Raw genomic sequence first — 18,332 nt, forward strand, 5'->3', positions numbered from 1 at the left:
CACAAAAACACAAAGAACTTTTTCACAAATACATGCAGAGTTAACATGATTTACATTATGACAAGGCAGACATTTGATCTGAGTTGAACATGCAACCTGTTCCACAAGGTGATCTACAACAATCGTAGTGCTAAGATCGCTTTGTGGAACAGGATCCATGTACAGTAAAACCTCATTAATCCAGACTCCCTGTGAATAAGAAGTAGTCATAATATCTTCTTCAAAAAGCTGGGTTACTCGGAACGAGGTTTTTGGTCTGTACTTGAGTGAAAGTTGTACAATAATACTGAGAAATTTGAGCAAATAAATATCACAAACACTTTTACATGTACAACTGGGGTTAATACTGACTTCATAACATAATATACAAAAAAAATCAAATATTTTATAAAAAATCAAATATTTTATATATTTATATATATATATATATATATATATATATATATATATATATAAGTGATGCAGAAATATAATACTTGGCTTATTGTGTTATGTATCAAAATCACGGTCAAATAGTCAGCGGCGGTTGGTTTAAGGCACAATGGTGCCTTGTACATTTTTCACAATTCATAAAATACATCTAAATAATCATACATTAATATTGAATAGTACAAACATATATAAAATATATACTGTACATCCTATGCAATGTGTAACAAGGCTGAGATCAGAATATATCTTTCCCAAAAATTATTCAATATATTTTTCTTAAAAGCGGTAAAATGTCATGGAAGAATAGTTATGAGCAATCAAGCATATATATTATTTATTATACTGGCAATCAAACCCAATACAGTGGAAGAATAAATATTGAAGTACCGGGTATATGAAATTTACATATAGTATGTGGTGACTTTGTGGTTTAGTATACAATCATTAAAACAAACAGTAAAAACAGTCATTACATATAAAAGTATGTAAATCAAGTCGGTAATTATGATATAATTGAAGAGCAATAAGAATATTTTCCCCAAAATCCAAGGAAAATATTTAAATGAGTCATTATTGGTGTAATTTGTCAACCAACTTTTTTCATTCAACATTTGCCTCTATACAGAGTACAATATTGCAAGGAGACATTGAGCTGATTTGAATCAATTGTATCCAAGTCAGATTTCTGAAGTTGGTATAAAGTGTGTTATAAATGTTGGAGGAGTTGCCTCCCTTACACGTGTGCAGGGGGAGCACACTGCATACAGCCAATATTTTGCAGCAGTACAAATTATGGCAGAGAATTTTAGGTCTGTTTTTTAAGTAGTCTGGGTATTACAAAGAAATGGGTCATAGACTTATTAAAACCATTTTCAAACGTCAAAAAACTGCACCCTGGCAATTTTAAGTAATGACTAAATAAAAGGCATTTAAATTTGAAAACTTAATATATGATAATTTTTCAAATGAAATAACATTTTGTAACCAATTAATTTGGGACTTTAAATGTATTGAATTGTTCAACAAATACAACAAACTAACAACAGTAACAATGTCTTCTAACAGATGAACAATAAAAAGGAAAACACAGATAAATATTTTGTAATCACACTGAAAGTGGCAGGGTGTTTGTGAGATAAGGTCTGTTCACTGGACAAGTTACTACAATACACACCACCGTTACATTAACACTTACACTGTGGCACTCAACAAACAGAAAGTGTGGTTGATGGAAATAATCACTGCAATGAAAGTGAACATTTTGATAAGGAATGACACCTTGTTTACTGACACTGTCTTGTGTTTTTGGTGCATAAACCTTAACAAACACTCGAAGTGTTGCCAGCTATACAACTGCTTGTTCTTACTTTATATTACCCAAACAAAGAATTAATGAAAACTGGACTTGAAGTCTACAACATAAGTACTGGCTTAGTGCCTGATGAGACATTGGCTTAAAGTATTCACACTTATTTCAGATAAACATGATCTATTGTAAAAATAAATGTTTATCAACATTAAATAATGAAACAACTGATAAATACCAAGTATATATCGAAACCTCTTAGTAAATAATTCATTGAAGATTCACAGAAAAAGGAATTGTTCGCTCATGGATACTGTGTTTAAGTAATGAGGATGAATAGCACAATGGGAATCCTCCTTTGTTCAGACGATGACAGCAATGACAGCAATCAAGGATGTGAGACCCTCACTGAAGTGGTTGTTTGTTGTTGTTTATCGCTCCTTCTTGTTGTCCTTCTCCTCCTGGGGGAGGGTGAGAGGGAGGGGCGTGGCAGGCTTCCAGTCGTCCAGCTTCCGCACCAGCATCACCTCCTCGTCCACCGACCGCTTCCGCTCCTTTTGCTTGTAAGTCTCCCTGAACATGGACCAACGTGTCTAGCCATTAGTTAGGAGTTGAACACTTTCGTAATATACACTGCTTAACATATGTTAAGATCATACCTTTCACTAAATATGACTATTTTGGTCCTGAGAAAATGTTGTAGAGTATATTTCAAAATCAAACTATTTTAAAGTGTTATTTTTGCAGTGCTAGGTTTCACTTAAAAAAAACAAGTTCTTCTCAGTGTTTTGTTATTCATTCAAATTTTCAGTTCAGTCTTTGAATTATATTAAACCATTCAAAATCAAGTATTTCACATTGTATAAGAAATAGTCTGCTGATATAATAGTCTGTATATAATTTGTCACATACACAGTAACACGATATCCTCCTGATATTTCTAGTCAATGAAAACAAACAACATGACCAGGTGCATGGTGCTGACTTGGGGCCGAGAGTGAGTGAGTGAATTGGGGTTAACTCTTCTATGAACAGTATTCCAGTTATATCACGGCGTGTCCGCTTGATGCGGGAGGAAATTGCACAGGGAATTGTAGCGCCTTAACAACTAGGCCACCTGTGCCGGGACATGGGGTGAAGAGTGCAGTGCATCTGGGGTACCATTGTTGTGCTAATCGATGCATGCTACTTGAAGATACTTGCTGTACTAGGATTTCAAAACTCATTTCATCCCTTCAGGGCTACATAGAATAGAAAACCCACAATTATGAAGAGGAAAGAGCAGAATGGGAGTGGTGGTGAGGTTGGCATGCGATAGGTGCACAGAATCTGGTGGGTCAGCAGTGCACATGCAGCTGATCAACCACTTCCGTGTCCACCGGTAGAGCCAGAGTTCCTGTCCCACACAGTGATATTACCTCTAAAAGAATCATGACTCCAATCTTACAACAGGCTTACTATAGTCATACCTCTAGGATAGCTTTGTGGAAAGGGGCCCTTGTGGTTCCAATATGTTAATCATTAGATTTTCATCCAAATTTTATTACCATAATAAAAACATGAGGCAGGAGGCATTTCATTTCTTGGCATCTGTGTTCATTATTTGTTTGTTTGTTGTTTAACGCCACACTTAGCAATATTCCAGCTATATGACGGCAGTCTGTAAATAATCGAGTCTGGACCAGACAATCAAGTGACTGACATCATGAGCATTGATCCACATAAGTCAGTGAGCCTGACCATCTGATCCTGTTAGTCGCCTCTTAAGACAAGCATAGTCGCCTGTTACAGCAAGCATGGTTTGCTGAAGACCTATTATACCCCGGATCTCCACAGGTCCTGTGTACATTAGCTGTTGGTGAATAATGTGGAGTGTGTATCTGTATCAGTAAAGAAAGAACACATTTTCAGAACAGAGTTTCCTTGTCTACACATGCTTTGGGAAACCAAATGATGTGACCCTTCAATAACCTTCTTGTCTGTACGAGAACACCTGACTTCTAATGACCTTCACCTACCTGGAGAATGCAGGCATTGTGTGCAGTGGAACAAATGTGTCGGGTTTACGACTCACAGACACAGGTGTACTGAAAAAAGACATGCGTGAGACACCAATAGTTAGTACACAACACAACACAACACAACACAACATATACATGGTGCATATCCCATTTGTTTGTTCACCGTTGTGCAGTGACAAATGTTAGCAACACGACCAAACAAAAATGAAATGTCAAGGTCATCCAACCAGCAGCCATTCATCTGCCTAAGTTAGGGAAACAGGGTCCTACTGGTAGTTACTGTCATCGTCAATACTTCTTGGGTATGTATATAATAACGCTGCTTTGCGGAGTGGTTGCCATTTTTAAACAATGGATCTAATGAGTACTCCGACCAATGAGCATTCGGTTAACATCTCACAAACACACTTTCTAGTTTGACATCTTGTGCACCATGTGGTGTAGCACTGTGGTACATTCATTACTGCTTCAGTTTCAGGCAACAGCAGGGTTTGCAGTAAATAATTGCATGAAGTAGCACTGATTAGACTTCTGTGAGCTACACACGGCATTATTTCACTGGCTGCCAAAATCAGATACAATTCATCACTACACCGCACATTGGCCCTGTGTATTCATAGGCGATGGAGGAACAATGTGTATTGACGATGTGGAATGCTAAACTTTATGTTACAATATACATTAATTATATTTGGCTTTTTTCATTACTATGCCCAGCTTTGAATGATATTTATCTGAATTATTTTTACAATTATCGAAAGATGTTCACCTGTGAATACTTCCAACAGGTACCTGACCATTCTACTAGCATTGCTCAACAGTGAATAATATTACCAGTGCAAGTGATATAACTTAAATTGCACCCCTTTTGCTTTTGAGATTTGTATAAATAATGAGCCTCATAAAAAAAAGATGGTATTCAGGAGTCAGGAGAGGTTGGGGCTGGCACTCTCAGGGAGGTAATGAAGCTCACCTGAAGCTGACGATGGGTCTGGTGGAGCCGAGTTTGTGGAAGGAGCTGGAGAACTCGGGTGCCTGGTAGGACTTGTCACCGGGCGATGCCTCCGGGATACAGTTACGCATTTGAATATCGTTCACTGGAATAACATGAAGAGGTGGTTCAATCAGCTTTGTCAAACACAACTAAATGCTTTGAATAGTATTTCAGGTAAACTGAGTTTGATGTGGAAGGAAAGGGCGGAGATGGTAGATGTGTACCACTGGGGTGTCTCTGATGAGTGGGGACATGGTGCTGACACACCAAGGATCGGGAGTTGGAACCAGGTGAAGCTTAGGAAGGCTGCTATGTGATGTCACGATAAAGCCACAATAAATTAATTATTCAATTCACATTCTTATAAATGGTAGGTTTTAATTTTGATGTATTTCTTTTACTGCATATTGTCAAAGTTAAGAAGGTGAGGTGAAATGGGATTTAATCTCGCATTCAAGATTGATGCATTTATATAGCGATGTGCATGCATGTGTGTGTGTCTGTCCCCTTATGCTAGTCCGGACTGATGCCGATTTATTGTGCTAGCCCACTGAGATACCATGCCGCAGTTTAATATGAATACCCCATTCAGACACAGTATACTGACACCGAGCTGACCAGTCCTTGTTTTAGCCCCTTAATGCCGAGTGCTGGGCAGGGAAACAACAACTCCCATCTTTTGACGAATTTTGTAAGACACAGCTGGGGATCAAACCCTGGACCTTCCCCTCTCCCAAAGTAGAGAAAGAAGGGAACTTATAGAAACATTCTTTGTCTGTAATTAGATGGGGACAGTAATGTGGTGTGAGGAGGGGTCTTTTGTAGTTTAGCAGGCAATAATCTAAAAATGTCATTATGGCCTTATGATCATGTACAGAGGGCACATGTTCAGGCACCTGGCATACTAAACCCATCTTCAGATATATCCAAATGTATAAAGTCATCAGTTGGAGATGCCTGCTTGAAAAGTTGCATTCAGTATCTTATCCTACCGGGTACCCATTTGCTGCTGCTGTGTCCCAGGACAATACATGTAGCAACTAGAGTTTCAATAGGGCCAGACCTGGCAGACCTGGCAGACCTGGCAGACCAGGAACTTGTCAACTTGATGTGTGTGTTAAATTGTGACCATTGTGCTTGCATGCACATGCCACCTCCTTGGGATAATTATTTCATTGGGGCATCTGGACACTGAGCGAGTTGGGTCTTTTGCCACTTTTAGTTATACCCCAGCAATATCACGGTGGGGGAGGCCAGCAATGGGCTTCATGCACTGTTGTAGGAAATTAAACCCAGGTGATTGGCATGATGACCCAACACTTTAACCATTGACCCACTGGTAGAAGAACTGAGAATTGGTTCAATTTTAAAGATTGATCATTGTTTGAAAACCAACTTCAGAACCATTCATTCACCAATCATGAATGAGAATACAAATATGACACATGGAGAACATTCAGACACTGAAACAAATCAATCCTGGAAGAAATTGATCAACAGGAGCAGCACTGATTGGTAATTATTGGGATTCTGGGTTAAGAACATAGGTCTTTAGCAAATTATCCTCGTCAAAAGAGGCGACCACTTGGATCAAGTATCGCAATTGTGAGACTGATGCTCACGATGTCTATCACTGGACTGTCTAGTCCAGACTTGATTATTTACGAATAGATGGAATGTTGCTGAGCATGGCATTTAAAATGAATTATACAAACAAAGTCCTACCATTCCTGCTTTTCCCAAACCTCATGTTATGGGTGATCTCATCATGGGAGGTCTTGGTGGCTGAATGCTGGCCGTTAAAGATACACCTCATTCCAATCTTTGTGTGGTCGGGGTCCAAAAGCCACTCAGTATTACTTCTCATATAAGTGTCTGAAAGGCAACAAATCATTACATTTCAGTAGGTTTTCCACGTAAACTGAAATCATTTAATCTGTATGTGTCTTCTTACAGTACAGATGAAACAGAATAAATTCATGTCAAACTGGGGCACTATCCTGGTGTACAGGTGATACATGATTTAAGTCAACAATGACTCTCATAGTTTATTCTTTTCAACTGCTACATATTTTGCAAGAAAATAAATGAACAGTCTGTTCATAAACGTTTTGAGTTTACAGCCCAAACTTATACTTAACATGGCCGGAACTTATCCTTGACATGACATTCAATAGACTTCAGCAGATGTGACTTCAGCCACTTGTCAGAAGCCTGGGTCAAGGAGTGTCCAAAATGTCAGCCTGTCTGTCAGCCCACCTGCCCGTGGCTGATATAATTTTTCTGTCGGGCTGCATGAAATTTTCCTCAACCTGGCTGACTGTCTGGCAGATAATTTGTAATTCAACTTACATATTCAGTTTTATTCCTCCTCGTAGATTCTCATGTAATTGTTAGTATTATTTCAACTGAATCATGATTGAATTTGTTTCTTAATTTTTTGCGATTTTCCAATATTAATAATGATTGAATGCGGGCAGGTAACTTTGAAGATGGGCAGGCAACATTTATGGGTCACCTGCCCGACTGTCTTGTTGGGTTTTAAAATTATTTCAAACACTAGGGTCAAATCAAATTTCTTTTGGTCTTGTAAACTTGTAATAATAGTGCATAAATTAACCCAAAAATCTACTGTAAAAGATTTAGAGTCAAATGTATCGACTGCTATAGAGGTAACATGTACTTATGACTGGATAAAGCCAAACATAAAATTGGTATAGCCTCATTTGTAATACAATAGTAACCATGGTAACCAATGTTTTGCTTACATGGGTATGGTCTCATAGACCACCAGTTATTGGGCCATATTTCAGCAGCAGGATAGTGTGGGTTCTTCGGGTGGGGCAGGTACCGTAACCTTGACTCCCAGTCTGGACCGGCGCTGAATTGAAGAAAAATACTTCATGGGTAATATAATATCTATTATCCATAATGCATTAATGATCAGATTTTCATCCCTACCGCTTGATTGCCAAACACCCTGCCTAAGGGCACATTTTATTGCCCCCAAGTACCCACAGATGAAGAAATAACTTCATCAAGTACACCATGTATGTTGTGGTACCAAGCATTCATGCCGCATCTCAACCACATATCGAGATAAGATATTTTTTCACCTACGGCTAAAAACACATGTTTTTGTATTTATAACAATAAGCCTTATTTTTTAAAAAGAATAACACCTTGCAATAATGTAATTTTAATGGCAGGCAATTTTTTTTTCAACAGTCTGAAGCATAATTATTTTTTTCAAGAATTTTCGGGGACAATTTACATTTTCCAATAAAATCCCAGCCATCCCCCAACCTCTGGCACTCTGTGTTCTCATGTTCAAACGTGACATATTGACTAGGCAATCCAGGCTACCACCCTCAGTATCTGCTATATCGGTAGTTAATTCACATTTACTGAACAATAAACACATCCAGAACTATTGCCCTTGCATTATAATCGGACAAACTTGGTGAAGTTCACTAAAATGCACTGCAGTGTCAGGCCACGGAATTATATCCTCATATCATTGTATTCACACCAGTAAGAAGTTTGGCAATTCCCTAGAGGTATATGAAATTTGTACCTTATCTGTCAGTGGGATACAGGGGGAAAAAAGTGCCCATTCTGTACCCAATCAGAAATGAGAATCATAACATGTTGTACTTACTTTGTGTACTCTACGTCAACAAAAGTTCCATGAGGCCGCCATTCTTCAAACCGGCCATAGTTGTGTGGGATGTATCTTCGGCCTCTTTCTGTGTACGCTGTGTGTCCAGGGCGATTGTGTATGTCTGGGAAGTGGCGTCTTTCACGCTCTGAAACATTCCGATATTAAACAGTCATAAGCACATCTTTGAGAACATGTATCACATGACACACTGGACAAGAGCATTCCATGTCATTGGCTCTTTCACTTTCATCCAAGTTTTCACTGATGAAAAGACGTTTTAGCAGATCCTTCAAACCATTCAGGAGTCTGCACAACAATGACACAGGGATCCACAGATCTGAATGAATGTTTCACATGTCAATGGAAATTTCAAAAGCAGGTGCAAGCTCCAAAACTGTATCCATATGGAAGAACCCTAGATATTTGCTTAACTTAAATTCTAAGACTTCCAACATTTCAAAACTGTCAATACTTCACGGGTTTGTATACACTACGTTTCTCCATCACCTGCTGTATAGTGTTAAGTGTATGTGTAGTCAAATACAAGGGGCAATGGGGTAGTCCATTGGTTATGCGTCCGCTCATCACGACAAAATTCCGGGTTCAATTCCCCACATGGGTACAATGACTGCCCCATGTCCACACTCTTAAACTTTGTAGAAATTTACCTATTCATGCCTAAGACATTACATAACTGAACAGAAAAGATCCAATAGGTTACAGACACTTATGAAAATTACAGGTAGGCAAGTGTCTCGTGACTTTAGTCTACAGACACTTATAAGTGATCCTAAATAACAGGGTTTTAATAATTCGTGTGGTGATTTTGTAACTGAAAAGTGCGAGAGGGAGCTCAGTAAGGATAACATTGGTCACAGTAAGGAATGAGGAAGGCATAGGCATGGCTACAGACGGCATGAAGGTCAAGTTGACTTTTGACAAAGTGTCTTTGTGACGTTTCTATGAGAAGAATAAATGCAATTGAAAATGTGAAAAATAAACTTAACAAGAATTCCCTGACAAGTACATTTATTTGCACGCTTCGTGTCTCAGGTCCAGTGCCTGAAAAGGCATTAGAGTGAGTGAGTACGGTTTTACGCCACTTTTAGCAATATTCCATCAATATCATGGCAGGGACACCAGAAATGGACTTCACACATTGTACCCCTGTTGGGAATCGAACCTGGGTCTTTGGTGTGACGAGTGAACGTTTTAACCACTAGGCTACCTGACCGCCCCCGAAAAGGCATTAGAAGGGGGTACGACAACCTTAGATCCACTTCGCAGCCTGTAAAGCCTTCAATTGTATCCATCCTTGTCAATACAAAACTGCAAAAGATTGTTTGTTTCTTTCTTTTTGTTTAACGCAGCAATATTCCAGCTATATGACGACAGTCTGTAAACTGAGTCTGACAATTTAGTGATTGACATCATGAGCATTGATCAACGCAGTTGGGATACGATGACATAGGTGCAGGCTAAAATGGCAACTCAGCAAAATGTCACCGATTTCTCTGGCGAAAATGGTGAAAACGGCTACTATGTGTTGGGCAAAACGGCACTTCTATTTCTAATAATGATATGAACGATTTATGTGGTATTATATCTTCATCACTTGTTAACAATATCAGCCCATGTACCACTGAACATTGTGATAGTAGCTGACTCCATAACGAGGCACAGAAAGTACCACATACACGATGGGTCTACTGGTCGCATGATACAGCACATCGAAAGGCCATTGTGAATAATTGTGGTCTGATATCACCATGTTAGGCCTCTTAAATACAGTTTCAGCTTGACATGAGTTAAATTGAGTAAAGGTACTTAGACTTCAAAGCGTATAGTGTTTTCACAATACGTCAGCTGCACCTCCCAATCAGAGTCGGCGAGTAAATTGGAGTAGGGGGCTAATTTCTGAGGTAAACTTGTTTAACATTTCACAATTATTTGTGTTTGTAGTGTTTGTAAGAGATGATGTGAGTTTAATGTCATTTATTTTACTTCAAATTATGATATGTTTTCACAATAGGTTGAGTTGCATATAGGCTAAGTTGGAATATAGTTGGAGTAGATGCTAATTTCTAATGTAAACTTGCTTTAACATTTCACAATTATTGGTGTTTGCAAGTTACCATGTAAGTTTAATTTCATTTATCTGACCAAGGTAAAAAAAAATAAGGGGCTGTTTTCGCCAGGCAATAGCAGCCATTTTCACCAGTCGGTGACATTTGCGCCTGGTGACGTTTTGCTGAGGTGCCGTTTTAGCTATAACCCAATGACATGCATCTACCAAGAGACCAAGTGTCCGTTTTGTGCACAGACGTTCTCTTTAGTACACATTGTTCTTTCTTTACATATCATGTCTTTTGTTTAATAGCTGTTCTTTGGTATTGTTTTGTATTTTGAATTCATAATTTGTATGTAAGTAATGACCTTTATTTGTAAAATTCATTCTTTATTCGTAACATTTGACTATTATTGTGTACTTTTGTCCTTTATTTTGACTTTGTATTTTTGACTGAATGGCCGCCCATAGTTAACATTATGAGTGGATAATAAGTGGAGAACAAACTCATTTTTTAAGAAACTCAAGTATTGGAAATTCTCATAACAAGCGATGTTTTTTTAAAAAAGGCAAAAAATTCAAGTAGAAAAAAACAAAACAATTGTAAATGGTTTCCTACAGCCTTCTCGAAAAAGCAAACCATGCCTTGTGTGAAATACTTTTCCAATCATCACTTTTGCAAAACAAAATACCTAGAAAAATAACACAAAATCTAGACAGTGATTCAGGGGCCTATAGATTTGTAGCAGGTGCCCGCTGTTGAGAAGTTGATATCGAGAGTTGAGGATTTAGAGAGGAATCAGGGTTTAACCAACCTTGTTTTCCTGGTATTCCAATTTCTGTTGTTACATGCAACATCGTGGCAGCTGTGTGACAATATCACAGTTACACTAAAAGTTTCAGCCCGGAAGCCGGTTTGTTTACATCAAGTCGTCAACTTGTCAGCTGGGAGCCGCCATAATGGTCACGTGATCACGCGGTTGCTCTGGCAATATGGCTTGGAGTATTTACATATATGACTGTAATATGCTGTTTGGGGTGCAGGTTATGACTTTTCTGATTTAAAATAAATAAAAATGAAATGCTAGTAGAAAAAGTATAGATCTATCTTGAATAATTTTGAACTGCCCGTAAAATAGAGTTACTCCCCTTAGCAAAGTTAGTGGCAGTGTCATGTGGTAGGGTGCCCGTTCGAAGAAAAACAACTTTCTTTGACCACGATTACTGTATGTACAGTGTCTGAATGTGAATTCCGGTATTACTTAATGTCCTTCAATAACTGCGAGTATCCAATGTTATCTTTAAAACCTAGCATAAAATGCCTAAAAAGTATAAAAAATAACTCTTTAAGAGTAACTTAATTGGGACACACACACACACACACACACTCGCAAACACAATCACGCACGCACGCATGCACGCAGTCTCACATAAGAACCTAGTATCATACAGACCCTGAAACGAATATATCCAATACAACCCATGCAAGTCTATAATGTTTGGCAAGTCAAGATAACTGCAGTATCTGAAAATGAAGAAAGTCTCTGGGCTCCTTTTTATTATAGTTTATAACTATAATTTAACAACTGTTTTTTTCTGTAAAATATATTCATTTCAGAGACTAGATGTTAGTCTAATGAGAACCACGTAAGTTCAAATCTATAAATAAATGTGAAGAAAAGCTACCGAAAACTATTTTTCCATCCCTGTGGAAATACAGTTGTATTGAAAACAAAATTTAAAACGTGGAAAGTAAAATAAAACAACTGAACATATTGTCCACGGTGGTACATGTAATCCAAGTGCCACCGCGGTTGAATTACCTTTAGATAGATTCATTCACCGATTCGCATTTAGTTGTTATTGAGGTTTTGTCTTTTATATTTATTGTTCACGTTTTTTTTATATTTTCGAGTTTCTTTCCATTTTTTTCTCTTGTTTTATTTTTACTTTCATTTCATGTAACAACAACAACCATCGACTATTCACCAGAAATTCCAGTGATTGATATTACGAGCACGTACGAGTACTTACGTTGACACGCTATCATCTAAATCACCGAGCCTGACGCCCGGTCGATCCGTGCTGACCGCCTCTTAGGTTGATGGGGACCATTTCTAACACGAAATCCCAACGCCCAAAGGGGGTAAATTTGAGATTAGGAAACAAGTTTTAAATGATTTATCTTTTTATTAGGAAATAAATCTCAAATGTTATCGAGTTTCTTTCGATTATTTCTTTTCTGTTACATTTACACTCATTTCATGCAGCAGCAACAACAACAACAACAACAACAACAACAACAACAACAACAATCATCACATTTCTTTCAACATTTAAGCCTTGTTTCCTCATCACCAATCATCAACTGGTGATATCAATCACAATACGAAATCATAAAAAGTGCAGGGCAAATAATACCGTCTAATATATTTGCCTACCACGATACAGTCGCCTGCCACAACCTTCCCGTCCACTGCAGTTTATTGTATCGTCTGTGAGCACGTTTATGATGTCATTATGTCACGTGGCGCATTGTTACTATTGTGACGTCATACATGGTAAGTGAGGGCAATAAGCTGGGCCCCGTCTCTTCACAACAACGCAAGTTGATGACGCGCATGCAGAGTCAGGAGTCACCTTAAAAAAGGTACACTTTTAATATCTGCTAAGATGAGACGCGTTTAACTCTGGACTTTCTGGATTTGCTAGGACTCTGGAGGCGTTCCAACGAACGCCATGCGGACGTCATCGTACGGCAACATGACAGATTTGGAAGTGGGTCTATAAAATGATGGGGCGGGATCACTATGGATGCGAGAACACAACTGCATATTGTCCATGGAAAGGTCACTGGACCGTGCTACCGAGACAACATACTGGCGCCGATAGTTTGTGCCGTTTGCGCGCCATGCTGGTCTATGTTTTGTCATTCAAGACGATAACGCTCGTGTCAAGCGTGCACATAGGCTATCGTAACTGACTTTCATCACCAGAATGCAATGGCTAGCAAGTCCGTGAAGATCCGCCGGAAGAGAATTGGTCTTCAGCAACCCATGTTTGTCGTAAGAGGCGACTAACGGGAAACGGTGGTTAGGCTCGCTGACTTGGTTGATGCATGTCATCGATCTCAATTGCGTAGATGGATGATCATGATGTCAATAACTGGATTTTCTGGTCCGACTCGATTATTTACAGACCGCCGCCATACATAGTCCTAGGCCAAAGGCAAGAAAAGTGATCTAACAGAAGCAGAAAAGTGTTATCCAGTAATTCGTATGACACCTCCCAGCCTCCAGACATTCCTGTCAGTATGGAACCAGCCACAGAATGTATCAGGTTACAGGAATAAACAAACAAGGTTTCCCCCATTGCTTGACCCAGACAGTCCGTTGGTAGAACATGTAGAGCACAGTCTCTGATGAAGTGGGGTGGGTGGTTTTGTTTGTCTTCCATGCGCTGTAGTTGATTTATGGTTACATAATCTTAGTTTAGAAAAGTGCGCTCGATATTTCTTATTTTACAGTGACTGAGATAAGGTTCTAATTTTATTTCATTTTGAACTACTCTGTATGCCCTAAGGTTGTTTCCTGTGCCTGTGTTGTATTAGCATCTGAAGAGTGTCCGTGAAGAGAGAGACTTTATTGTCTCTTTGAGTGTTGGTGGTAGGAAATCTGAATTACTGATAATATTGAGTTTTTCTAAGAATAGATTGAGTTGGTATACCCATCCCATTCGTTTATTCACCAAAGATGTAATTTCAGCAAAATCATTCTGAACTATTATTTTTTTGGACATTTTCCAGAGGCAAGGTGTGAGTGAGTGAGTATGGTTTTACGCCGCTTTTAGCAATATTCCAGCAATATCACGGCGGGGGACACCAGAAATGGGCTTCACACATTGCACCCATGTCGGGAATCGAACCCGGGTCTTCGGCGTGACGAGCGAATGCTTTAACCACTAGGCTACCCGACCGCCCCTCCAGAGGCAAGGGCGTTAACTGACTATAAAAGTCCAGTTTCCACCCTTGCCGAACAAGGCTGGAATTTCCAGACTCGATCGTAGCGCCACCAATGGCTATTACGAGTTATGTCTCTTCTATGTCCCTCCTATTGACCAATCAGGTTCCACCTCTCATATCACTTGCAATTGTTTAAAAAAAATGGCGGCGCCAAGTGAAGACGATCTGCACTCTCCTACCCAGAGTTCCATGCGACCAGCATAGTACCTCTGCCACTGGCCGGCGCCAGGTGACGATACACAGTCCATTCAAGATATTGCAGTGTCTGCATATCTAGATAAAAAATATGTCATAAAATGGTTGATAAAATATCCTAAATCGCGAAAAACTATTTGCGTAGTTATCCTGTTTACATTGGTTGTAGCAGTTGTAGTAGCGTATCTATATAATTATGCAAATCAATACGTAAAGCGCCCCCAAATACTTGCATTAGTCCGTTCTATTCTTATTTCTGAAAAAAAACGCGTTTGTATACAAACAAGATATGCAAATAAGCCTGTGGCATTTTGAAGTTTCCTGAATATGGACGAGGTCTCAAAGAAGGATGGCCCGGAACACGCCAATTTCATGGCGACGGCGTCGGTAAAAGCAAACCATTTGAGGATTCGATTATTGAAGTAGTGAGTAAGTTGGGTTTAGCGCCGCTTTTAACAGTATTCCAGTTATATCACGGCGTGTCAGCTTAATGTGGGAGGAAAGCCCGAAGTGATGCAGGTCTCTGACGTTTACCACTTCGGTGAAACCCACCAGCACGGGTATGGTGCTGACAAACCTAGAAACATTATCGGGGCGAACCGGGATTCGAACCCACAGCCATAGGTTTCTGGCGTGCCCAAGGGACGCAACTCTGCACAGCGAATCGCGGCGCCTTAGACGACTGGGCCATCCGTGCCCCCTCGATTATTGAAGAGGTCGGAAAGGGATATAGACACCCTGGGACACTCCGGCATACTCCAATTTCGTAGCAGTGCCTTACTTTTGACGGCGTAGGTACAAGCAAACCATTTGAGGATTTGAATATTTTTGCGTACGTTTGTACGCGCGTCACTTGGAACCCACCATTGCTGCTTACAGCTACATCTTAAGTTAGATATATGATTTGCTTACGTTATGTGCATCACATCTGAGACTTCTCCCCACACCCGGGTGGTGGTTTCATGTATGCAATCGGGAATCTAAAGGCAGGAGGTGTTTATTGTATTGGAGATGCGGGATGCACGACGAAACATTGAAAAAGAACCGTGAGAACTGTCAGCGACATACCGACGCAAGAGGGAGCAAGCCATGCATGTCAGTTTATGAGCAGTGTCAATTACTCACCACGTATGCTGTTATTTTACGTGTATGGGTATATGGGCCTTACTTCGCGAAGTGATTAAGAACATGAAAACATTTGCAAAATATCTGTCGACGCCCCGTTTGCTAATCCTTCAGTCATTGATTTAAAAAATCTGAGCTGCAGTTTCTCGAGGATGAATGAATCAGAGTTGTCCAGGAGGATTGATTCTATACCCCAGATTTCACTGTTATGTAGGATTACTGGCTCAATTATATCTTGGTTAAGAATGGAGACTGAAGCTTGTTGTAGGCCTTAGGGCCTTTTTCAGGAGAGGTTTAGAACTATTTTTAAGTTTAATATTTGCTTCAAATGTAAATACTAAGTAATTATATCTATCCGTAACTAGTATTTTTGTATCACACACAGCCCAGGTATACTTTTCTTCTATTTTACTTGATTTTCAAACTCTACAACATTTGTTTTGTCACCCTCAATATTTGGTTATTTGTTGCACAAAATACACTTAGACTATCAAGTAATACTAGTAGGATTTTGGGGAATCGGCAAATAGAAATAGGTCATCGGCAAACAATAAATGACAAATGTTTAAACTATTAACTGTTATATTATTACTATAAGATTTTTAATAATGTGGAAGATCATTTAGGAATATATATATTAAATAATGTTGGAGACAAAATGCACCCTTGTCTTACCCCGATGTTGAGTGAATGAGTGTGTGAGTGAGTGAGTATGGTTTTACGCCGCTTTTAGCAATATTCCAGCAATACCACGGCGGGGGACACCAGAAATGGGCTTCACACATTGTACCCATGTCGGAAATCGAACCCGGGTCTTTGGCGTGACGAGCGAACGCTTTAACCACTAGGCTACCCGACCCCCCCCCCCCCCCCCCCCCCCCCTTTGAATGAACATCATGAAGTATACGGTTTCCCCTATTGGTATACATTCTGTCAAATAGGACCTTTTAGTGTAAAACAAACAAATGATATAATAATATTATCAAAGGAAAACGTAAAAGTGTTTGTTTCAGTAAATATACCACTTGCAGTAAAACCCGACATTTAAATCTGCTAATACAAAGAAGTACATAAACAAATAACTCAACACCGGGTCTACCTCAGACTGTAACATTACTCAGAGATGTAAAATGTTAAACTGAAAAGTGGGGTCGTTTTATTTTAAATCCACAACATATATATTTTCGTAAACACATTTAATAATTAGAGGCTATTTGTATTTCCTTGTCAAATGACATTTTAATATCATCGAGTGACATGAACCGAGGCCAGATCAAAGTGATGTTTGATCAGAAAAACTAATAGTCTATCTATTATGTACTTTCTTACTGATCTTCGTGATCTTTCTCTGTAAACCATGGCGTCACTAAGTTATACTGAACGTTGAGTGTTGCTTCACTCAAGTGAGATATCGATTTTGATATTTTCAGACAAATACAGTCATTACTATGAAAACATTATAAATGGTGGTACATTAACTAATTCTTGATCACCGAATAAAGTATTATGAGCCAATTTAACACAAATATATATAATTTTAATTCATTTCTTACCTTCCTCCCCCTCCGTCCATGAAGGGTCTTGTGTGTTCTGATTCTGCATGTACAACCCGCTGTGTCGATCAGGGGGTAATTTTCGATAATCGATCACTGATAAATCATTTCACGAAGAACTCTGAATGGCAGCGTTTGAATGTTAACCGCATGATCAAAAGATACCGCGGCCCCGAAGGTCTATATGTGAGTGTCGCCGTGTCTCTAACATGGACTGGTCATGTTGCCTTTAATTGTGTCCATTCAGAAAACGTACAGAAATACTGACTAGACACTCTACCGTGAACCCATGCATTCACTGCGGCCCTATATTGGGTTAGTGAACAGTATGAGATTAATCGCGTTGTTCTAGGCTATATTAATGGTCGTCACACGTTAGTGGTGTTTGACCTTATCAGTGTGTGGTCTGTGGTGTATTAACCAAGTGGCTGAACAAAGTGTGTCTATTTGTAAGATGACACTAGAACTCCTTTGGAGACACATTCCTTGAAACAATGCGATATACAAATGACAGACTAATAGAAACACGCAACAACCAACATTCTAAGTGATAGTGAGTGAGTGAGTTGGGTTTAACGCCGCTTTTAACAGTATTCCAGTTATAACACGGCGTGTCAGCTTAATGTGGGAGGAAAGCCCGAAGTGATGCAGGTCTCAGACGTTTACCACTTCGGTGAAACCCACGAGCACGGGTATGGTGCTGACAAACCTAGAAACATAATCGGGTCGAACCGGTATTCGAACCCACAATCATAGGTTTCTGGCGTGCCCAGGGGACGCAGCTCTGCACATCGAAACACAGCGCCTGAGTCGACTAGGCCACCCGTGCCCCCTCTAAGTAACAGAAACCATTGACAGGCAATGCGTTTTATATGAGAACGCATATGTCCACCTGATCCATTTAAACCCAGGATTCTATATAAGCGTTTATATAGAGTGAGTTAGTGAGTTGG

General features: G+C 39.4%; 1 protein-coding gene across 4 annotated transcripts; it reads right to left on the bottom strand.

Moving 5' to 3' along the window:
* Positions 1-1,264: 1,264 nt before the first annotated feature.
* LOC124110746 (spermatogenesis-associated serine-rich protein 1-like) lies at positions 1,265-17,453 on the bottom strand. 4 transcript variants are annotated; one of them, XM_046470117.2, is made up of 7 exons: positions 17,380-17,450; positions 8,415-8,562; positions 7,522-7,634; positions 6,479-6,628; positions 4,733-4,856; positions 3,757-3,825; positions 1,265-2,311 (listed from the first exon to the last, which is right to left on the bottom strand). In XM_046470117.2, the coding sequence occupies exons 1-7, from the start codon at positions 17,426-17,428 to the stop codon at positions 2,170-2,172; spliced, it is 795 nt and encodes a 264-aa protein (XP_046326073.2). In that variant the 5' UTR covers positions 17,429-17,450; the 3' UTR covers positions 1,265-2,169. The 4 variants fall into 4 exon arrangements, with proteins under 4 accessions (XP_046326073.2, XP_046326093.2, XP_046326084.2 ...); XM_046470137.2 differs by lacking the exon at positions 17,380-17,450 and adding an exon at positions 12,520-12,562; XM_046470128.2 differs by lacking the exon at positions 17,380-17,450 and adding an exon at positions 11,301-11,459.
* Between the last annotated feature and the right edge of the window lie 879 nt (positions 17,454-18,332).

The sequence above is a fragment of the Haliotis rufescens genome, unplaced genomic scaffold (genome assembly GCF_023055435.1).
Source record: "Haliotis rufescens isolate VD_foot unplaced genomic scaffold, xgHalRufe1.0.p SCAF_5, whole genome shotgun sequence".
NCBI classification, from domain to species: Eukaryota; Metazoa; Mollusca; class Gastropoda; order Lepetellida; family Haliotidae; genus Haliotis; species Haliotis rufescens.